This window comes from Gorilla gorilla, chromosome 10, assembly GCF_029281585.2.
Source record: "Gorilla gorilla gorilla isolate KB3781 chromosome 10, NHGRI_mGorGor1-v2.1_pri, whole genome shotgun sequence".
Classification (NCBI taxonomy): Eukaryota; Metazoa; Chordata; class Mammalia; order Primates; family Hominidae; genus Gorilla; species Gorilla gorilla.
Window position 1 is genome coordinate 31352666 of NC_073234.2, and position 21940 is coordinate 31374605.

General features: G+C 39.1%; 1 protein-coding gene across 1 annotated transcript in view; it reads left to right on the forward strand.

Moving 5' to 3' along the window:
• The window catches only part of DERA (deoxyribose-phosphate aldolase), a 122074-nt gene that overhangs the window by 48461 nt on the left and 51673 nt on the right, over window positions 1–21940 (forward strand). Inside the window, exons 5-6 of the mRNA XM_019038429.4 lie at window positions 687–821; window positions 18949–19077. Coding sequence (XP_018893974.2) covers window positions 687–821; window positions 18949–19077 — 264 coding nt within the window. The remainder of the gene's footprint in view (window positions 1–686; window positions 822–18948; window positions 19078–21940) is intronic.

Consider the following 21940-nt stretch of genomic DNA (forward strand, 5'->3'; position numbering starts at 1 on the left):
ACTATTTTTCAAGAGTGTAGTTGTGTTTTGTGTTTTCATTTTCCTCTTATTTACACTTGGCTCTGATCTTCCCAACCCTGCCCCTGCCTCAATTTGGTGGACTAATTAGGTGTGTTTTCCTCCTGCATTCTCTTTTCTTTATGCTCATCTGCCAGGCTGGTTGTTTTTAACATAGGCAGTGGGAGGAACACATAGGACAGTTTGTTTACCACAGCTAAAGAGGTTCATGAGAGAGTTAATCAAGATAAATCAAGGGTAAATGAGTAAATCAAGATAGCTAACTTGATCAAGATTTGGATCCAGAACTAGTGTGCTAGATAACTAGTGTTCATTAAGATAGGGCTACCACTACTATTTTATGGCTATCACTGTGAAGATAAAACATCTTTGCTGGTTACTTAATCCACCTTCGTGAGCATCTCTGCAGCATCTTAATTTCAGGTCTTCCAGAAAATGATATTTGTCCTAACACTAATATGAGAGAACATTCAATTTCTTCACACTTATGCATAAGTGATGTTCTTAAGTGTCAGTGCATTGGTCTTTAAATGCTGATGTTTGGGGGTTTGGAATTCTTTGATGAACTACTACTGACCAATTGAAATTTGTTTTCCCCTCCCCCCCCTTGCTTACTTTCCTTCTTCCCTCCTTCCCTCTTTCTTCATTTCCTTTCTGAACTCTATTAGTGGCCACTGGATTTCCAGCTGGACAGACTCATTTGAAGACACGATTAGAAGAGATCAGATTGGCTGTGGAAGATGGAGCTACAGAAATCGACGTGGTAATTAACAGAAGCTTGGTGCTGACAGGCCAGTGGGAAGGTAGGTGCATGCTTTTACCTAAGAGAGTTTCACCATTCTTCCCTGGTGAATCAGATGATGAGATAAGATGTAGTATGTTTTAGAGGTCACTGTTCTAGGTGACAAGTTAGTAGATCAAATGGTGAGTTTAGGAGAGAGCAGGCTAAGATTACCCATCCTTATGCCCCTCATAAATCTAGGCAGTTGCTTACCTGCATGAACTTTTCAGATCCTTTTGAGTGCTTAGGTGAATAGTTACTTCCATGCAATAGATTCATAACTTTTAAAACAATTTTATTTTACCAACATGCTTTTTCTTCAGAAGGGAAAAGTTACTACTATTCTATACTGTTTTGTTACTCAATACATACTTCACTCCAGGCAAGTCTTTTATGCAAAGTTTATTTGAATATATTGGAGGAAACTTCCCTTTTTTATGTTAATTTTTGCAGTCTTTAAAGGTATGGGATTATTAAGTTGACTAAGTTTATTTTTACTTCTAGCATTCTTAGACATAGCTCTGATGACTATCATGAGATTAATGATTCACTATCACGTCAGCATACACTAAGACATTGCCCTTTCCAGCAACAAGCTTTTGTTTTTTTAGATAGATATTAAAGAATCAAATAGATTTTACCTCTGTCTTAAATATATTTTGTATACTAAAGATGAGGTCATTGGTAGCTAGAAAAGTAAAATTCTCTTTCAAAAAAGTCATTATAATGAATAGTTTAACCAAAAATGAAATCACAAGTTAAAGCCAGGATAGTATATTGTCTCTTTATATGTGTGTATATCAAATAAATGGCATATTTTATACTAATTATGGAGGCTATTCCCACACTCTATTAAAGTTTAAATAAGAGATAGGATTTTATCTCTTATTTAACCTGCTTATTGGACTTGCCTATTTCTCGTGGGTATTTTCCTGTGACTGTTTCTATCCATCTGTATCTGTAAAGCCTTTGTCTATTTGTGAAGCCTAATTCCATTGATTGTCAATTATGAATTGCTTTTGGTTCTGAAGTAGCAAATGTTCAGTCAGTGGTTTAAACCCTCAGTATTTATTCTCTTATATAAAGTCCAGGGGTAGGTATTTCAGGGGTGTGTGGCAGCTCCACAAAGTTCTTGGAGACTCGGGCTACGTTTATATTCCAGTTCCAAAGCATGTGGCTTCTGCTGTTAATGTCAAGGGCACTTCATTGTCTGAGATGGCTTCTGAAGCTCCAGCACCTTACACTCATCTCCTAGACCGTAGGAAAGAAAGGCTTTTCTCATCAAGTCTCACACAACACCTTTGTTTATTACACCTTTGCCCGTTGGCCTGAGCTGAGTGACGTGGCCATTCTTGGCTGCAAGTAAGCTGGAAAATAGAGTTTTTAGCTTGGAATATTAGCTACTTTCCTGTACATTCCCATTTCCATTGCGTTCACCCCACCGCCCCCCAAGTTCCCCATTAATACTCATCAACATTTATAATTCTTGCCAGGTTTAAACTCTTGACAGTTCACAAATATCTTTTTGTATTTTGTGTTCCTTTTTTGTGATTGTTCATGTGTGTGTTTTAGCCAATTACAGTCATTCCGAAAAGGTGTATTTTAAATAGATATCTCTGTTCCTATATATTAATTTTGCTTATCTGCTTTTAGTCACGGATTTCACTAAGATTTAAGGCTAGAGTAAAATGAAAAAGTGAGTAAGCATAGTATTTAAAACAAATCTGGCAATAAACTTCATGTGATTTAGTTGTATACAAACCTATATGTCCTTTATATCTTAAGCAATTGTAGATGTAGAAATTGGGTTTATATTATAACTTACACCTTTTATTAAGCAGTTGTGGATATAGAAATATGGTTTATATTATGCTACTAATTGGAAAATAAAATACAATAGGAGATGGGTTTTGATGTAGTTGACTGCCCCTTAATGAACTAGGAATGGTTGTTTTTAAGAACTGATAATTTCCCAATAACAGGTGTTTATGCAAAATGTAATGACAGATCTTTGTCCTGGACCATACTTTTATATTAACTCTTTTTCTGATGTTAATAACCTCTTGACCCAAACAAATTGAAAAGGAACATTTAATACTAGAAATTTAATTCTAAATAGAAACCTGAAATGACTTAGGACTTTTCGCTGCAATATTTTGTCTTAATTTTGATTCTCAATTTGATTACATATTGTATTTTTCAGTGTCATGTTTTAATATTAGCTGTTTATTAAAATATGAGCATAAAATAATTTCTTGGAATTTGTGGATGGAAATGTCTATCAAGCAATTGCAGTTTTAAATCCAGGGCCCTCTCCCTTGTGCAGTGAGGTTTGTAGGATACTTGGTAAAGCACAATAGAAAGAACCCCATTTTATTTTTTAAGTTCTGGGGTACATGTGCAGAATGTGCAGGTTTGTTGCATAGGTAAACGTGTGCCATGGTGGTTTGCTGCACCTATCAACCCATCACCTAGGTAGGTATTAAGTGCCTCATGCATTAGCTATTTTCCCTAATGCACTACCTGCCTCCACCCTCCCCCAACAGGCCCCACTGTGTGTTGTTCCCCTCCCTGTGTCCATGTGTTCTCATTAAGAGCCCCATTTTTTAAACCTGGCCCTTCAGAGTGGTCTTAACCATTTCTCATGGATGTGAGAGTCCACAGTTTAGGGTATGAATTCGAGGAGACTGGAGTTTGGGGGTGGGGGAGGTTTGATATTCCTCTCTGGGTTCTCCTTAGTGACCATTTAAAATGTCCACTTTCCTGAAATTTCTAACTTTTCCACCCTCCTTGAAGCTCCTTCACTGTTAGCATATGAACTGCCTGCTACTTCTCAGAGAAAATAAAATCATCAGACGGGAGCTCCCTCCGGGTCCTTGCATCAGGGCTGCTTTTCTTTGCTTCTTCCTTTGCTCCTTCCTCCTAAATTCCTTCCCTCCACTGTGCTGTGGCTCTCATCTCCCCCTGCATTTTCAGAAGCCCTGCTCTATCTATTGGGCATTCTTTCTCCCGTGTCATCAGCCTTTCTGCCAGCTCATTCCCATTAAGCATTTAGACATACTCAAGCTTTTCTTAGCCATTTATGAAAGAACCTACATGCTGGCTTTCCCTTTCCTTCATCCCCAGCAACGTCCTCCTTTCTTCTCTTCCCTTCATGACTAAAATTCTGAAAAGAAGGCCCGATGCGGTGGCTCACACCTGTAATCCCAGCACTTTGGGAGGCTGAAACAGGCACTTTGGGAGGCCTCATCACCTCTTGCTCTGCTGCCGCCCTAAGCTCTGGTTCCGCAGCGACGCTCGGGGGTGGGGCGTCCTCCTCACTTGAGGTTGGGAGTTTGAGACCAGCCTGGCCAACATGGCAAAACCCTGTCTCTACTAAAAATACAAAGATTCGTTGGGCATGGTGGCACATGCCTGTAATCCCAGCTACTCTGGAGGCTGAGGTGAGCAAATTGCTTGAACCTGGGAGGCAGAGGTTGCAGGGAGCCAAGATTGTGCCACTGCACTGCAACCTGAGGGACAGAGTGAGATTCCCTCTCAAAAAAAAAAAAAATTCTGCAAAGAGTTATATTTATTTGTTTGTCTTGAGAAGTTCAAACTAATATACTAATGACCTGTCATCTCATTATGTCCAGGGCATACTCCCCAGTTGTTTATTCAGCATTACCATGCAACATATGACACAGCAGACTGTTCCTTCCTTCTGGTAATGCTTTGTTGTTGTGGCTTTGGTGCCTACATTCCTGAGGTCTTCCTTTCTGTTTCTGATTACCCCTGCGTCTCATTTGCAAGCTCCTCCACCTCCTCTGTCATCCCTGAAGTGTCCATGGTTCTCAGAATCTGAGAACTGTGGTTCTCAGATTCTGTCCCAGTGTGACTTTTCCACAACCTTGGTGTGCTTTCCTTTGGAAACGTCATGTCCTTGCTGATTTCAGTTACATTCCTTATGGCAAAGACAACCAAACCTGAGCACCAGGACCACCTGGACCCAGGGCCACCTGCTCCAGAACTTGTATTCCGTTGTATCACTACACCGTGTTGCATTTTACCCATCATTTACATATAAGTAGACATTCAAATATCACTGAACCTTGACAAAATCAGAAAAATATAGCTATTTTGGAAATAAATCTATTAGGCCGGGCACAGTGGCTTGTGCCTGTAATCACAGCACTCTGGGAGGCTGAGGCAGGCAGATCACTTGAGCCCAGGAGTTCAAGACGAGTCTGGGCAACATGGCAAAACCCCATCTCTGCTTAAAAAAAAAAAAAGCAAAAATTAGCCTGGTGTGGTGGTATGCGCCTGTAGTCCCAGCTACTGAGGGTTGGGGCTAGATGGGAGGATTCCTTGAATGTTGGAGGATTCCTTGAGCTTGGGAGGCAGAGGTTGCAGTGAGCCATGATTGTGCCACTGCACTCATAAGCCACTGCGCCTGGCCTAATAGATTTATTTCTGAAATGGCCTGAGCAAGAGAGTGAGACCCTGTCTCAAAACAAACAAACAAACAAACAAAAACTATTAAAAAGTGTTTTCATTTCCCTGACTTTAACAATTTTTATTAAATACAATTTAATTTTTTCTTGATTATTCCAAACTGTTTCATTACTGATTATATTATCCCAGAATACAGTGATGCTTTCAGGGGCCAGTGGAATCTCTGAGATGATTGGCCTCATAGCTCACAGTCCAGACTCTTGTGCTTTTTGATTTATGTATCTTCTTATTTGTTACTGTTTTTTTGCCTACTCCTTAGTGGTTAAGCTTTTTACTGTCAGATCGTGTTGAGCTCGTGATGGCACACTGTCCTTCCCTGCCAATCCTTCTGTCACTCCTGTCCAGCTGGACATGGAAATGTGGATAACTGCATTTCTCACTTATCACCATAGTTTTAACCCAATAGGGTGTGGCATGTATTGTAGGTTCTCAAAATTACAATACCTGACAAACATTTTCAAATGATTTGCCCCAGCTGCTTTCCTGACAGGATTAGCATATCCCCCTGGGCATTTGTGATAAAAGAATTGAGGTGTGTATGTGAGGGAGGCTTCTAAATGGGGAAAATCTCTCCAGGTGATTTTGTTCTCCTTCCCCACCAGTCCCATGTCCTTATTAAGAAGTACTAACTCAGGACTCTTTCTTCTTCTTCTTTTTTTTTTTTTTTTGACATAATTCCAGTTCTTAGTTGCATATACTTTAGGTGCCAGATAATGGAAACATTGTTGAATTTACATACAACAATGTACGTAAATTCATACATTGAATACATTTATATATTGTATGTTTTATTGTATTACTAATACTAATCAGTTGACTAATTAGTACATCTTGTATTTCCTGTATGTTTCTATGCCGTTAGCCTGGATCTGTAGTTAGTTGTAAACAGGAGAGTTTGATGAATAAAGTGTTATTCTGGTGAATTTAGCTAAGAAGTGCATCTGCTTCCTGTGCTCTTGAGAAAAGAAGACTTTCCTCTCCCTGGGATGGCTGTGCTCTCTGTTAAAGATAGCATCCAAGTGGGGACATCACCCGGCCAGCCAGCCAGGCCACCCAGTCATTGCTGGTGTCACAGTCAGACCCAGAACAAATGCACCGTGGGGTAAGAAGGGAGGACAGTACTGGGAAAGCAGGAATAGTTGAAAGCTGCATCTTTGCATTAGACAGATCTTGGCTGGAATCTTGGCTCTACTGTTTACTCTTGGACAGGTTCTTCTCTGTGCTTCCTGTTCCTTCTATGTAAAATGGAGATAATGACATCTACTTCACAGGGTTACAATAGGGCAGAAATTAGATAATGTATCTAAAATATCATCCTGTTGCTTGGCCCAGATGCAGCCCTCCTTGCCAGCTGCAGTGTTGCCTTCTCTTTCTCCCTCCTCCTGCCCCGATGATGGTCTGTGGTCAAGGGAAGTGACACATAGCACATGTGTTAAGTGAATAAAGTGGAACTCTAAAGATTTGGGTTTTAGTCTTTATGATTTTGATAATTTATACCTAGACCTTGGGTAAACACTTCACTTCTCTCTGCTTCCATGTAAATGTTACAAATGAGGGGCTAGGACATAATGATTTTTACAACCCTTTAGAGCTATAATGATCTTTTAGTGTTTTCATTTTCAGTGAATATTATTCCCATGATTAGTACATGTAATACAATATTTCTTAATGGTGGTGTTGAAGTTGACATCTAAGGTGCACTCCTTAAACAGTTCTTTGAAGAAAGCATTCACCAGAAGTTGTTCATCATTTCGTAAATCTTATTGAGCAGGTTTTAAAAATTTAATAGTTTCCATACTCTGTAAATATACAGAGGTGTTCATTTTACTTTTGTTATGACCTCTTTCTGTTGCATCTATTTACCTAATATATTTACCAGTGACAGGGAAATGCTATCAGATTGCACCTTGTTCAGGAATCTAGCTCCATGAGCTAAGGACCTGGAGCTGGCTTTACTAGCTTTGGGAGACTCATTCCACACTGGAGCACCAGCAGACGTAGTTCCAAAGGTGGCTAGGATTGTCTGACATTCTGCCGCATCTTATGTTCAATGGGCAATTGGAAGTACCATTCGTCTCCTGTATCCAGAGCCTCATGTACTTTTCATCTCCTTCAATTGTTTACCCCTGAATTGCTCTCTTAAATCTGGCCTGTGAAGTACATACCTCATGGCTATCAAACATTTTAGGATAAGAGAATGAAATACCAGCACCAAAGTCACATTATTTTTCATTTTCTTATATGAAGAGAATCCTAAAGACCTTGAATCAGAGCAATAATCTATTTTTCTTATTTGCTGATTTTTACACAAGAAGGATGGTAGAAAGAACATCTCAAAAATAAATTGGTATATTTCTTTTATAGAGTGTTAATCATATTTTATTAGAAAAGCAGTCTCTAAATCGATAGCTACTTTTTGGGGAGGAATTACATAATCTATAATTTGTGGTTTCTCTGTTTTGGAAGTTGTATATAACAGAAATTCTGGAAATACGACAACTGTATGCTTTTATGATTTTCATTTTTATGCTACAATTCTTCAAAACTTCAGATACTATTGATAAAAATGTGCATCTTATCTCTTGTAGGTTATTATAATATCTGGTGTGTTAGCTCATCTCTGCCTTAGTCTTACAAGATTAATTAGTTGCTTTGGTGGATGAAACTGTGTTCTTGAACATTTTGTGACTTTTTTAGTTTAAAAGGTTGCTGTACAATTTTATATTAAGTGTTTTACTGTACATATAATTATCTTAAGAGTTATTTTCAGGCCATTCTTGCGCAGTGTTGAACATCTTTCTGATACTCAAAAAATAATTGCTTAGATATGTTCGTTAACAATTATTTTTAAGTGCCTTTGAATAGCAGGAAATATAGAAGGAAATATACTTTATGACTTTTAGATAGGAAACAGTCTTTAAATGCTTGGATTCTTACTTAAATCATAATTTTATACATATAAGTTTTATTAACAGAGTTTTTGATGTCTAGAGCATTGCTTTTCCGGAATACTTAGCAGATTGCCAGCCGCTTCAAAATTGAGAAGATACTGTCCTTTCAGGTGGATCCTAGAGAGAAGAAAGTTAATTTTATTTATTTATTTATAAGTGTTTTTAGCTTTTTGAGGGTTTTAAAATTTTCATTTCTTTTTTTAAAATACACCATTCTATTTTTTAAAATAATGTTAAGAATGAGCTCATTAAAAAAGAAAACTGAAAAAAAAAACAGGTACACCCACACTTCCAACTCCATCTCCCTTTTCAGACTGTTCAAGATGTACACATGTACATTGTATATCTGTAGACCTGATTCTTTCCATGTTGTTTTCAGAGGTTGACACCAAACTACCAAGTAGATATTTTTCCTTTGGTTTAAATTCAGATTCCATTCCACCAAAGCAACATGAAAAAACCTAATGTCTAGTTTTAGCTTCTGGGGATTACGTTCTCCAGGTAAGAAGCGAAAATAGAGAATAAACGGTGTTACCATCTTTATTCAGAAAGTCATTATTTTTAGCAAAATGGGGCCAAGGCAGAAAATCCAGGTTGTAAGATTTGGAAAAAGGAGTGTCCACACCATGGGACATGTACAGATTGATCACTATGACAGCAGCCCTTTGTAGAGGTAATAATGTTGTCATTAGGTTGTGACAATTCTCCAGAGACTTCAACAGCCCCAGATTAATAACATCTGGAAATTGTTCAGATGACATAAATTTCTGTTTTCTGTTTTAAGGCTTCCATGGTGCCTTTCTGTGGCATCTGCCATTGTTTTTCTTTTTCAAACCTTTCAAATCAGGAAATATACATAAAATACAAGATTATTTTCTTCACATGTGCTCCTAGGCTCTTGTCTTGATAGCCAGCATTACCAAATCTATCAGGTAAACTGCTGGCCAACTGGTATGTCTGCTGGAATTTCTGGAGGTGGAATAGCAAATGAGTTCATCTGGCAAAGAGAGCATCTGAAGGTCCATGCAGTCTTGGCAAGAAAACACTAAGTCCCACACATAAGACAGGGATGAGGAGTTTTTCGTCACTGAAGAGGCCATCTTTAGATCTCAACTTTTTTTTTTTTTTTTTTTTTTGAGATGGAGTTTCATTCTTGTTGCCCAGGCTGGAGTGCAATGGTGCGATCTTGGCTCACTGCAGTCTCTGCCTCCCAGGTTCAAGAGATTGTTCTGCCTCAGCCTCCCGAGTAGCTGGAATTACTGGTGTCCACCACCATGCCCGGCTAATTTTTTGTATTTTTAATAGAGATGGGGTTTCACCATGTTGGCCAGGCTGGTCTCGAACTCCTGACCTCAGGTGATCCACCTGCCTCGGCCTCCCAGAGTGCTGGGATTACAGGCGTGAGCCACTGTACCCAGCCGGATCTCAACTCTTAAAGATAATTCAGGAACCATTGCTAAAATGAACAAGGCCAGCAGATTTTGGAGCACAGTCAATCTTCAGTGAGGGCAGATGTTTCCTAATTAAATTCCTGAATTTCTTTTTGGCTTCTGTCCTTTCTTCATTATCAAGGTACCAAACAGTATAGCACATCTAGTCTCATAGGAAGAAAGCACCTCGTGTAGGTTCCTGCAATCTGACCAGAAGAGCAGGACTTTTTCACAATTGGCCTCCACATCTGCCATGAATGATTTCTCCTCTGAAAATAGCCATAGGATCCCACCGTGTAGCCTGGTATCCCAATTCTTGTTCAGATAGTAGATGCAGGTGGTGCAGCAGCCATCGTTGTTGGGGTGTCCACATAATGAATGTAACCTATTCTGTTTTTAAGATAGCAAGCCACCGTTGTCTTGGACCTCTCCCTGACATAGTATTTTCCCAGTGGCTCCTGCACTAGAGGACTGGCCTGTCAGTGAGGGACAGGAGGAAGCTAATGGCCTCACAGCCCTTCTTGTTGCTCCAAGAACTGTGGGGTGAACTGATCACCCCACAGTTCACCCTTTAGAGACACTGCACACATCCCAGCCAGCTGGCTGTCCCGCAGGGCCCCTTTGCAATGCAGCTGTTTAATGTGCTCCTGGATGCAGTTGCCCACCACCTCCTTGCCCAGGAAGTTTTGCGGGTAGCAGAAGCTGACTTCCCGCAGACAGCGCATGATGTACTCTAGGGAAATGTTCTCCAATTCCTGCCTCATGATGTGTCCCAGGGGCATTTCACGCATAGTGCAGAAGTCGGGGACCCCCAGCATGCACCCAGAGAGGGAACGATGTATGTGATGTGAAGCCAAGGTGTGGGGAGTGTGGCCATGGTCCCGAGCCACTGCAGTCAGTACTGGGGACAGGGGAAAGTTGCTCACAACTCTCAGGAGAAGGGATCTGCGTTCAGGGATCAGTGGGAGTGGTGCGGGACTCCACGATCTAGTGCTGGACTTGGAAGTTAATCTTAAAGAAAACTAAAATGCTATTGATGCAAGTTCCTGCTGGCGTGCGGGAACAGCATTGCAGAAGGTAGGGCCAGTTGTCAACCTGATTTGGATGCTGATTCAAACGTGCAGCCTGACCCCTTTCCCTCCTTTCCACTCCTTGGATCCACACTGATGCACACAGGCCTTTCTCATTGTGGCTGAGTGCTCTGATTCCTGTCAGTGAGCACTCCAATGACACAGCCTTACTTGTTTTTCAGCTGGGAATGACAGGCAGAGGTCAGGTTATGACCTCTACTTCTTCTCAGTGTGGCAGTAGTAGGAGGGATGTGGGGAGACAAGCAGGAGACAACTCTTCTGCTAGTTGTGCCACTATATTGATTAAGCATCTGCAATGTAATATATCCTGGGTTTCTAGCACACCCACTTTCACTACCCCTGAAAACCTCATTTAAGTCAAAACATTTATTAATAGGTTTTTAATGTGACATCACTATGCCAGCCACTTCTCTGGTGTATGTGTTTTGTTAAATTTTGCGTTATTCTGACTAATTTGCAGTCGTGGTATTCGAATTCCATTTTCATTTGTCAGGCATCTTTGATAATAGCCTACCAAATTATTATTTTTCTAATATATGGCAAGAATTGCTTTTTTTATAATAGAGAATTTCCAGGTTTCATAATGTTTGAATTTTTAACAGCAGACATATATTACATGTGAATATGTAAGCAGAAAAAATAGTAAAGGCTCTGGAGAATAAGGTCATGATGTTTGCAAATATTTAACTATAAGGACATTTACTGAAGTATTACTTATAATAGCAAAAAATCTGGAACCTTAAGTATCCAATAACAGGAAAATGATTGAATACATTTTTTATGTCCATGTGATGGAATATTGTGCAGCCATTAATAATTGCTCCATAGACCTATATTTATTAATATAGAAATATATCAAGGATATATTGAAGGAAAAAAGCATGTTACAGAATAATATGTACCATATGTAATCACTTTTTTTTAAGTTATAGAAGCCATAGAGTGATTGATAGTCTAAAAAGCCCTCCTGTAAGAAAAATATCTGGATGCTAAATTACAACAAACATATCAAATTATTTTTTAACTTTTATTTTTGAATAATTTTAAACTTATAGAAAAGTTGCAAAATTGATATGCAAAACTACAGTTTTATCACTGAGATTCTCCAATTATAAAGTGCTATCCCATTTCCTTTTTTTGACTTATTTCCTCTGTGATGTGTGTACATATATATATAAATTATGTATTATATACATATTTTTCTGAACCATTTGGGAATAAGTTGCAGACCTGTTCACCTGTTACCCTTAAATACTTCAGTGTGTATTTCCTAAGAACAAGGACAAGGACAGGGACACTCTTGTACCAAGCCACAGTACTGCATCAAAATCAGGAAATTAACATTGATAACCATACGGCCATTAAATCTACAGATTGTTCAGATTTTGCAGATTGTCCCAATAGTGTTCTTTATTAGGTGTAGTATCAGTTGTTTCATATCTCTTTAATAGTCTTTAACCTAAGAATACTAAGAACAGTCCTCAGTCTTCCCTTGTCTTTGATGATTACGGGCCTGTTATTTTGTAAAATATACCTCAATTTGGCTTTGTTTGGTATTTTCTCACAGTTAGATTCAGGTTACACATTTTTGGCAGGTATACCACAGAACTTTTGCTCTGTTCTTCTCAGTGCATTATTTCAGGAGTCACAAGATATTAATTTGTCCCATTATTGATGATGTTCCTTTTTTTACTTGGCAAAGATGGTTTCTGCCAAGTTTCTCCATTGTAAAATTAATAAGTATTTTGCATTTTAATAAGTAATTAATATAGATTATGAATGGAGATATTTTGAGACTATGTTAATATCCTTTTCCTCATCTAACTTTTATTCACTCTTTTAGCATCCATTGATGATTTTTTCAGCTATTACTCTGATTTTCTAATTCTGTCATTTCTTCTATACTTAAGAGTTGGCATTACCAAATCTGGGCATGATGTGGAACCCTACAAAGCCAGATGTGGTATTGAGGTCCTTCCCTCCCTCCCTTCCTCTGTCCTTCCCTCTCTCTCTCCTTCCCTCCCTTCCTTCCTTCCTGTTTGTAAGAACTCATTGATTCTTATTTTACTCAATTGGTTATAATCCTTTACCATCATTATTTATTTTGATACTCAAGTAGTCCCAGATTTGGCCATTGGGAGTGTAACCGCTCAGTGGGTTCACCTTGCCTGCTGCCTACACAGAGCTAGTTTCTCAAGACGGAAATTACAGTAGAGAAAGAGTAATTCACACAGAGCCAGCTGTGTGGCAGACCAGAGTTTTGTTTTATTACTACTCAAGTCAGTCTCCCTGAGCATTTGGGCATCAGAGTTTTTAAGGACAACTTGATGGGTGGAGGAAGTCAGTGAGCCAGGAGTGCTGATTGGTTGGCTAGGAGATGGAATCCTAGGGAATTGAACCTGTCCTCTTGTGCTGAGTTAGTTTTTGGGTGGGGGCCACAAGATCGGATGAGCCAGTTTATCGATCTGGGTGGTGCCAGCTGATCCATCAAGTGCAGGGTCTGCAAAATATCTCAAGCATTGATCTTAGGAGCAGTTTAGGGAGGGTGAGAATCTTGCAGCCCCTAGCTGCATGACTCTTAAGCCATAATTTCTAATCTTGGAGCTAACTTGTTAGTTCTACAAAGGCAGTCTAGTCCCCAGGCAAGAAGGAGGTTTGTTTTGGGAAAGGGCTGTTATTATCTATGTTTTAAACTATGAACTATAAACTAAGTTCCTCCCAAAATTAGTTCAGCCTGTGCACAGGAAGGAACAAGGACAGCTTAAAGGTTAGAAACAAGGTGGAGTCAGTTAGGTTAGATCTCTTTTACTGTCTCAGTCATAATTTTGCAAAGGCGGTTTTAGGACCTGCTTCAAACTGGCTCCTCTATCCTTTTTATGTTCCCATCATTCTTTGAGAACTTCCTTGCTTTCTTGTAATAGATGTTTCAGGTGTATCTTTGACTTTGTCTGCTCCAGCTTTGGAATCAGTCATTTCTCCAAGGAGCTCTTGCTCCTTTTATTGATAATTGTATTTAGAAACCAAGATCTGGGTGCTAGGTATAACTCACTGCTATTGGGATGTTACTGTTTCTAGGCCCTCTTGTCAGACAGAGCTAGTAAATACATAAACGTACACATATACACAGCACACACATAGAAACACACATTCATTTATATTTGTTTATTTATATATCAGTCTATAAATCTGTCTTAGAACTTACAACTTCACACTATAACCTCTATTACACTCCAGCATTGCATGGTTTATTCTTACTTTCCCCTTCCATATTTATACCCCTTCTTCTCGTCAGTGAGGAATCTTGCTCCCATTATCCATTATCTTCAGTATATTCATCTTTTTTTATCAATATTTACGTATTTTATCAATTGCTTTGTATTTGACAATCTCTAGAACCTGCGGGTTGTCTTCCTGGCTCTACTTGCCAAGTCCTCCCCAACCCCTAGAATTTTCAGTCCTTGCTGGTAAGGGTGACCTTCACTTTCCCCAGAGCTGACTGCACGTCCCCCTCACCTCGCCTCCATCATGTTGCCATGATGTGGCAACATGCAGGCCAAGAATTTCTCTAGGCCCCAGTGACATGGGGGCTAGGTTTCTCTCCACCTTCTTGGCAGTGTGTGGCTGAGAAAATCCCTGCTCCCCCTTGTCTGTGGTTGAGAGCTCCCAGAGATAGAGTTCAGAATCATCTTTGTAAATCAACAAGAGGCTCTTTCGTCTTAGTTATAACAGCTTAAACTTTTAGAGTAAGTCAGCGTTTACCATCATTTTACAAGTGCTTATTATCAAAGGTGGATCTGAAGGAAAAACGATTGATTACCTTCCTAACCATTTTAATACTTTTATATTTATTGGCAGAATTTGAGAAGGGTTTGAGCTGTAAAAGTAAAGATCTCCTATCTAATCTTGAGGAGAAAAATGAAGCTTGGAGAGGTTCAGTAACTTCCGCAAGTAACACCACTAATCAGCGGCCAAGCAAGGGCTGAAAAGTCCTGATTCAAACATATGAACTCTACTGTAGCACCACACCCTTGTTTTCTTCCCATCCAGGGGGCTAAAAGAGCAATTTAGAGATCATTTTTAGTGTATTATACAAAATTAAGTATCTTATGTTTCTGAATTACCTTGGTTTCTATGGCTTGTGTTGGAGCGAAGTGGTCTATTTTTTCTTATATGTAAGATTGGCAAATTCTAGTTGTGCTTTCATAAGTATTAGGACAGTGCTTGCTATTTTTTGTTCGTTAAAGTTATTTTTGGGTTTCTGGAAGTGTATAAGGGAAAATATGGGAAGCTAGTATTGAATGATTAACTGCCTACTAAATGCCTGGTTCTATTCTAGCAACATATATTATTTAATCACCACAAAAATGTGTGAGCAAACCGAGTCTCCCTAAGTAATTAGGCTTAGAGAAATTGAATAATTCCTAAATGTTTACACAACTAGCAAGTAGCAAAAATGTCTTATCTCAAGAGTCTGTGTTATTCAAAGTAGCATGGGTTCTTAGCTTAAAAACAAACTTGTTTGTGATATATAGTAAGCTGTTTCCCCCAGACTGTTTTTTTAGGGGCCCAAAGAGGTTTTATTTTATGTTCTTTAAGGAACATAGATCATGGTGTCCTCTGCTTTTGTAAGTCCCTCTGTAATCTGAGCCTGATAAGCACTGAATAATAACAGGAACACCATCACTGCTGCCACCAACAACTTTGAAAACAGGAACTGACATTCCTTGACCATGAACAATGTGCTGGATATTGTCCTTATCTATTCGTGTGTGTTAACCTGTTTGAAAATAACTCCGTGAGGTGTGCATACTTCTATCATTCCCATTTTGTAAATGAGGAACATGGGACAGGGTAAGTTACAGTTAAGTAACTTACCCAAATCAAACAATAAACTAGTAGTAAAGTTGGGGTGTGAATCCATATACTCAGGAGAACCCACATTATTGTCTACAATACTATACTTCTTCAGTAAATATTCATAAGTTGAAGATGAAGAAAACCAATTCTGATTAAGTGAAGCTGAAAGGGAATTTATTATATTAGGAAGACATAAAGAAGCTCACTGAATAAGTAGGAAGCCTTGCTTGGAAAAAAAGCAGGACCATGAGAGAATAAGGAGCAGAGAACACAGTCAGATTGTGCCACAGGAAGAGCTTGGTCCCAGGGCCACTGCTGGTGCTGCTCCTACTGGCCAGCACAGGTACCATACTGTTGGCTGGTGGCTGGCCCCTGGGACACTGGACTTTTGGATCTCCTGTTATTGCTGATGCCACAATAATAAAGAAAATATCTGACTATTCTTTCATCTTTGCCTCACTCTGTAAGATTCAAAGGCCTGGGTAGAAGCAATCACTTGATAGAGCCCAGGTCACATTTTAAAAAGACCAGATTTGGTATAACTTTTGATTTAATTGTTCTGATATATTTTGGGCAGAATGGTAACAGAAAGAAATGACAACTTTCCACCTGTTGAACCTTAAAGATTAAGATATTTTCTCAGAAAAACTTGATCCTGTTATGTGGTAAAATAGGCCAGTAAAATGATTTTAGAAATTGGCAGTTAAAGAATGAGAAGACATTGGTTGCATATTTGTAAATCCAGTTATGCTCTAAGTGACCACTTTCAGTTCGTTCTGTTTGGATCATGGATTAAAGAGTATAACTTCCAAATGACTGAATCATAAAATACCTCTGGTTTTCCTGGTTAATTTTAACTATACTTCAAGAAATTCACTTGGCATCAGAAGGTAGTACTCTAGAAAAAGGATGGTGTTTTTTTGTTCACAAATATGGTCGTGATCAGTGTTTTAAGAATTTGTTTTACAGGCCAAAGTTCACTTTAACAACTGCTGTAATAAAATACTTTCCAGCCTTGTCTGATGGCTCACTGATTGTAAGCAGTAATCCAACAGAACTTTGGTTACTGGAACTGGGTCAGGCCATGAAATAAGATTTGACTTTTATAACACAACACTTAGTGGAAATTCATTTTACTAGAATTCTGAACTTAATAATTAAACTTTTTGAGTGCTTGTAACATGTCAGGCAGTATGCAAAGTACTTTGTATATCTCTCTCTCATTCCTGGTAACCCTGTAAAGTAAATATTATTGACACTTTAAGGATGGAGCTGATGCTGACAGAAATAACTTGCCTAAGGTCCCACAGGAAATGATGGAGTTGGGTTTTAAATCTGCATTTGTCCGACTCTAAAGCCTGCTTTTAATGACAACACTGTTTTGTGGAAGAAAATCATTAATTAAATCACAAGTTAACTTGGATTAGCGTTCTTGGATTTTTAGATCAGAAGATTTTCCTTGTCAGTTGTTCTTAGAGAACAAGTTTCTTTTTTTAGATTCAATAACTCAAGAAATGTCATTCCATCCAATTCATTCTCTGAATTAAAAGAATATAATTTTTTTTTTCGCTCCATAGTCTTATTACTATTTTTAACATTCTTACACAGGTTGTCATATTGGAGGCATAAGTAGGATGATTTTCTCCCAGGTTAGGTAGATGGGCAGGGTAAGGTAGGTGGTGTGGCATCTCAGATCATCCCTAGTACTCAGAACTGCACGTTATTAAGGATTTGTGAAAATAGTCTGTTCTTTATTGAACCTTCTGTGGGTACCATCTCTCAGTGGTAACAAACTTTCTAAACTTACTGAGCATCTTGGAATAGAATATTTGCTTTCATTTCTCTTCATTTTTCACTTCTGAGCTTCAAGTTCATATTTTCTGTGATTGAGAAGGCAAGTTTTATTTGGCTGTTATAACTTGTGGTTTTAACTGAGACTAATTTTTCATTTTTCTAAATGTGCTTTACTAAGCCTGTGAATTATAGAACTCTCATTTTAGCTTTAAGAAATGCTTACCCCAACCCTTATTATGAATGTTTCCCTCCTGCTTGGTTTACTCCGTATGTTTATAAAACTACTTCCTATGGGCTGGGCACCGTGGCTCATGCCTGTAATCCCAGCACTTTGGGACGCTGAGGCAGGCGGATTACCAGATCAGGAGATCGAGACCATCCTGGTTAACACGGTGAAACCCCGTCTCTACTAAAACTACAAAAAGTTACCCAGGCGTGGTGGCAGGCGCCTGTAGTCCCAGCTACTCGGGAGGCTGAGGCAGGAGAATGGCGTGAACCCCAGAGGTGGAGCTTGCAGTGAGCCGAGATCACGCCACTGCACTCCAGCCTGGGTGACAGAGCAAGACTCCATCTCAAAAACCAAAAAACAAAAAACAAAAAAACCCACTTCCTATGAAAGATACTCAAATACAAAGGAAAGAAAAAGCCTTGGTCTTGTTACCATGGCAGTAGCCTGAGTTCAAGAAATGATAGTGGCCGGCCTGAAAAAGCCGAAATTCACTGTTATCATTGACAAAAGACTTAAAGAATTTTTTAAAGATTTAATACGCATGATTTTGGTCTAATTTGCTTGCTAAAATCCTGTTACCTTTCATGTAAAATGTTACCTTGAATATGAAATATGAAATAAATCTGGGCCCAATGTGGAACCCTCCAAAGCCAGATGTGGTACTGGGGTCATGGGCTCAGGGGTTAATAGATTTAAGGCAGCATCTCTGAGCCTCCCTGCAGATGGCTTTGTGCACATGCGTCCAACACTACCTGGCCAGGCCTAACACTTTTTAGTCAGATATATAAACATACTCTGGCAGGCAGTGGGGCAAGCTGCTGTGTCTTTATTGTCACGAACATAACTCAAGAAAGGTGTGCTTTATATTCCAACCAAAGAACCTATTACTTGTGAATGGAAGAATTAATAAGAACCTAAGATTTTTTTTTTATTACTTTGCAAAGGGGTACACCACTGTATGTATGGTAGCTACATTTGTTTTTTGTTGGAAGCAACTATCGTATGGACAAGACAGAAATTATTTATAATTTGCATGTCATTATGATATTTAAAAAGCTCTATGTCTCTGGACCTCAGGCCAGGGCTTAGAAACGGTTTCATGGTAGCAAACTAAGCATTCCTTGTAACAGGATGTGAACTGCAACAGAATGCTCCAGGCAATGTTAAATTGGGGTGATTTTTAGAAAGTGACAAATGTTTTATGTTTCCTAAATGTGAAATGGGTTCCACCAGCTCTAAACGGCTGCCAAGTTATGTTATCACTTGCCTGCTTTGTAACTGCCTCAATTATTTTCTTCCCCAGCCCTGTATGATGAGATTCGTCAGTTTCGCAAGGCCTGTGGGGAGGCTCATCTTAAAACTATATTAGCGACAGGAGAACTTGGATCTCTTACTAATGTCTATAAAGCCAGTATGATAGCAATGATGGCAGGTAAGTGTTTTATGTTCAAATAATGTTTTCTATTGAATTGATGTTTTTAGGAGAAATTAAGTAAGTGAAAGCATTTAGCTATTATTAAACATGCTAACCACTTGGAATTTTTTTGTGGGAGGAATCGGATATTTTGTAAAAACATGTTCAATGTGAAGTGGTCAAAAACTCCTGGCTTTCTTCCACATTTTGTGTGTGTGTGTGTGTGGCATTTCATTGCTGCACTATGCTTATAAGGCAGTAGATGGCTCTCTTGTTAGTGAATTGCCTTCTGTTTTATTCTTTGATTATTCACTCACCAACATATGTTAGACAGGAATTTCTTTGACTTACTCCTCTCTGAATTTAAGCTTTTCATTTATCTCAGAGATATGTATCCATACTATCTGAGACAGCCTCTGCCTTTGTTTGTGTTAATGTTTTAAAATTTAGTGCAGTATCATTGATTTTTATACTTTCAAATATAAGTTGACTTATTCTTTATCTCTGTGAACAGCAGGTCTATCCATTTAGACATCCAAGCTTGCAGCCTAGGAGTCATGCTTGCTTCTTTCTTTTTCTCACCTCACATAAATCAGTGAACAAGCCTTGAGAGTTCTCTCTAGACCTCTTTGCTGTGTCTGACACATCTTCCCTCCATTGTAAGTGCTGCTGTCTTAGGCCACCATCCTCCTCCACAGGGATTACTTCAGCTGTTCCCCTGTCTTCCTGACTTTTGTTCCCCTCCAATCTGTTCTCCACACTGTCGCCACAATTTTTTTTAATGCTAATTTTATTATGGTACTGCTTGCTTAAAATTCCTTCAGTGGTTTCCCTTCATCTTTATGGTAAAGTGTACATTCCTTGATTCTTATGTTAAAAAGGTCCTTCCTAAGACCCTGGCTGTGCCTCTTCCGTCTCATTTTCCCTTCACACCATGTTCTCCAGCCAGGTAGAGTTACTTGCACTTCTCTGCAGATGGTGCCATCCAACCTTTTGAGTCTTTGTACGTTCTGTGCCTCCTGCCCGGAATGCCTTTTGCCCAAATAACTCAACATCTTGGGGTTCAGCACAGGTACCACCTTTTTCAGGAATTATTTCCCCTGACACTGCTTCTCCCCCTGCTGTTTGGCCCATTATCTCCTCTGTGTGTCCCCACGGCATTCAATTAAAAGCCCTGTCATATAACTTATCACATGACATTGTGATTGAGTGTTGAATTTCTAGGTGTCCTTCTAGGGGCTCTATATTTGGATGAAGATACCTGGTTTGTCTGGTCTTGAATCTGGGCCAGCCATACTCTTGTGTACTTCTTGAGTGCTCTGTCAGGCCTAGTAGATCATTCCTTGGAACTCTACTGAAAATCAGCCTACTAGTCATCAATGGTTCTATTGCTCTGGTCACAGCTGCTGTATCTAGAAAATATCTTTAGTTGTTGTCTGAGAGCAAAATCTCAGAAAAACCTAAGGATGAGAAGGGATGGAACACTTTGAACAGTTGTTCATCAGTGATGTTGGCATTTCAAAGATTCACAGTAGAAGACTCACTGTGCCTCTTAGGAACCTGGGAAAAGCCCCTTGGAGGCTACTTGGTGTACAGGTAGCCCCCCTTTATGCTGCTTGCCAGCACAAGTGATTGTTAGCCCAGGTAACAAAGTAAAAGTTTGGAAACGAATAACAGCAGCCACTTATAGTACATACGTTGTGGTAGCCACACTGTTGGTTGTGCACATGGAGCTGAGATACTCTCAGGGGTCACATCAGAGCCAATCTTGCGATACCTGTTACCCCAGCTGTTATCCTGGTCACAAAGAAAGTGTATTCATTCTGGGAGGTCAGCCAACCCTGTCCTATGCACAGCACCTACTACTCATGATACGAATGTGGTATTAGGTCATCATGCTTTGGAAGCTCTGTCCCACCCTCCACCCATCCTGTCCACAGAAAAAAATGTGATTATAAACATGTCCCTTTATTTCTTCCTGTCTGCTTGTTTCTCTGTTCATGTTGTTTATCCACTTCATTTCTTCATTTAAGCAGTGTTTGTTGAGCACTTAGTATGAGTAATAAAACCGTATTCATGGTGTGCTTTACCAGGTACATTGAAACGATATTCCTTCGTCCTCACATCAGTCCTGGAGTGGAAGAAATCTAGGATTGTGTGACTTGTTTAAGGTCACAAAGCTAATAAATAACCTGTATCACTATTTGAACACTCTGGTCTTCTGGCTCCAGATTTATTGCTTTTTCACGTGTAACGTGGCTATTTCCCAAGGCACACACTAGATTTTATCATGAATGAAAGACACAATCTTTGTGAGGCATAATATATGAAAGCATGTAGCATACTTCCTGGCCTATAGTTTATACTTCCTACACTGTTAAGAAGGTATATAATAGAATTGAAGTATTCTTTGATGAACTTTAAATATTTTGAAATATTTTTTATATTCTTGTCCCAATTTTATATGTAACTTGCACAAACTAATCTCCCCAAAAGTAATTTACAAATTTCTGACTAAATTCTGTATTCTACTTCTGTGGTGGTATAAAAAATTTTTTCTTAAATCAATTTCATTGAGGCAGATTTGCATTCAGTAAAATTCAGGTGTTAGGTAGACAGTGTGATGAGTTTGGCAGTTTGCAAACACCTGTAACCACTACTCCCTTCAAGATACAGATCATTTCCATCCTCCTAGAAATATCTTTGTGTCCCTTTATAGTCGCCTCCACTCAGCTCACCTGCTGTCCCCGCTGCAACCACTTTTCTACTTTTATCACCATGCTTAGCTTTGCCAGTATTAGAACATTATCTAATCACATAGTGTGAACTCTTGTGTGCTTTGTTTTTGGTTTGTTTTGCCCTCACTAAAAATAATAGATAG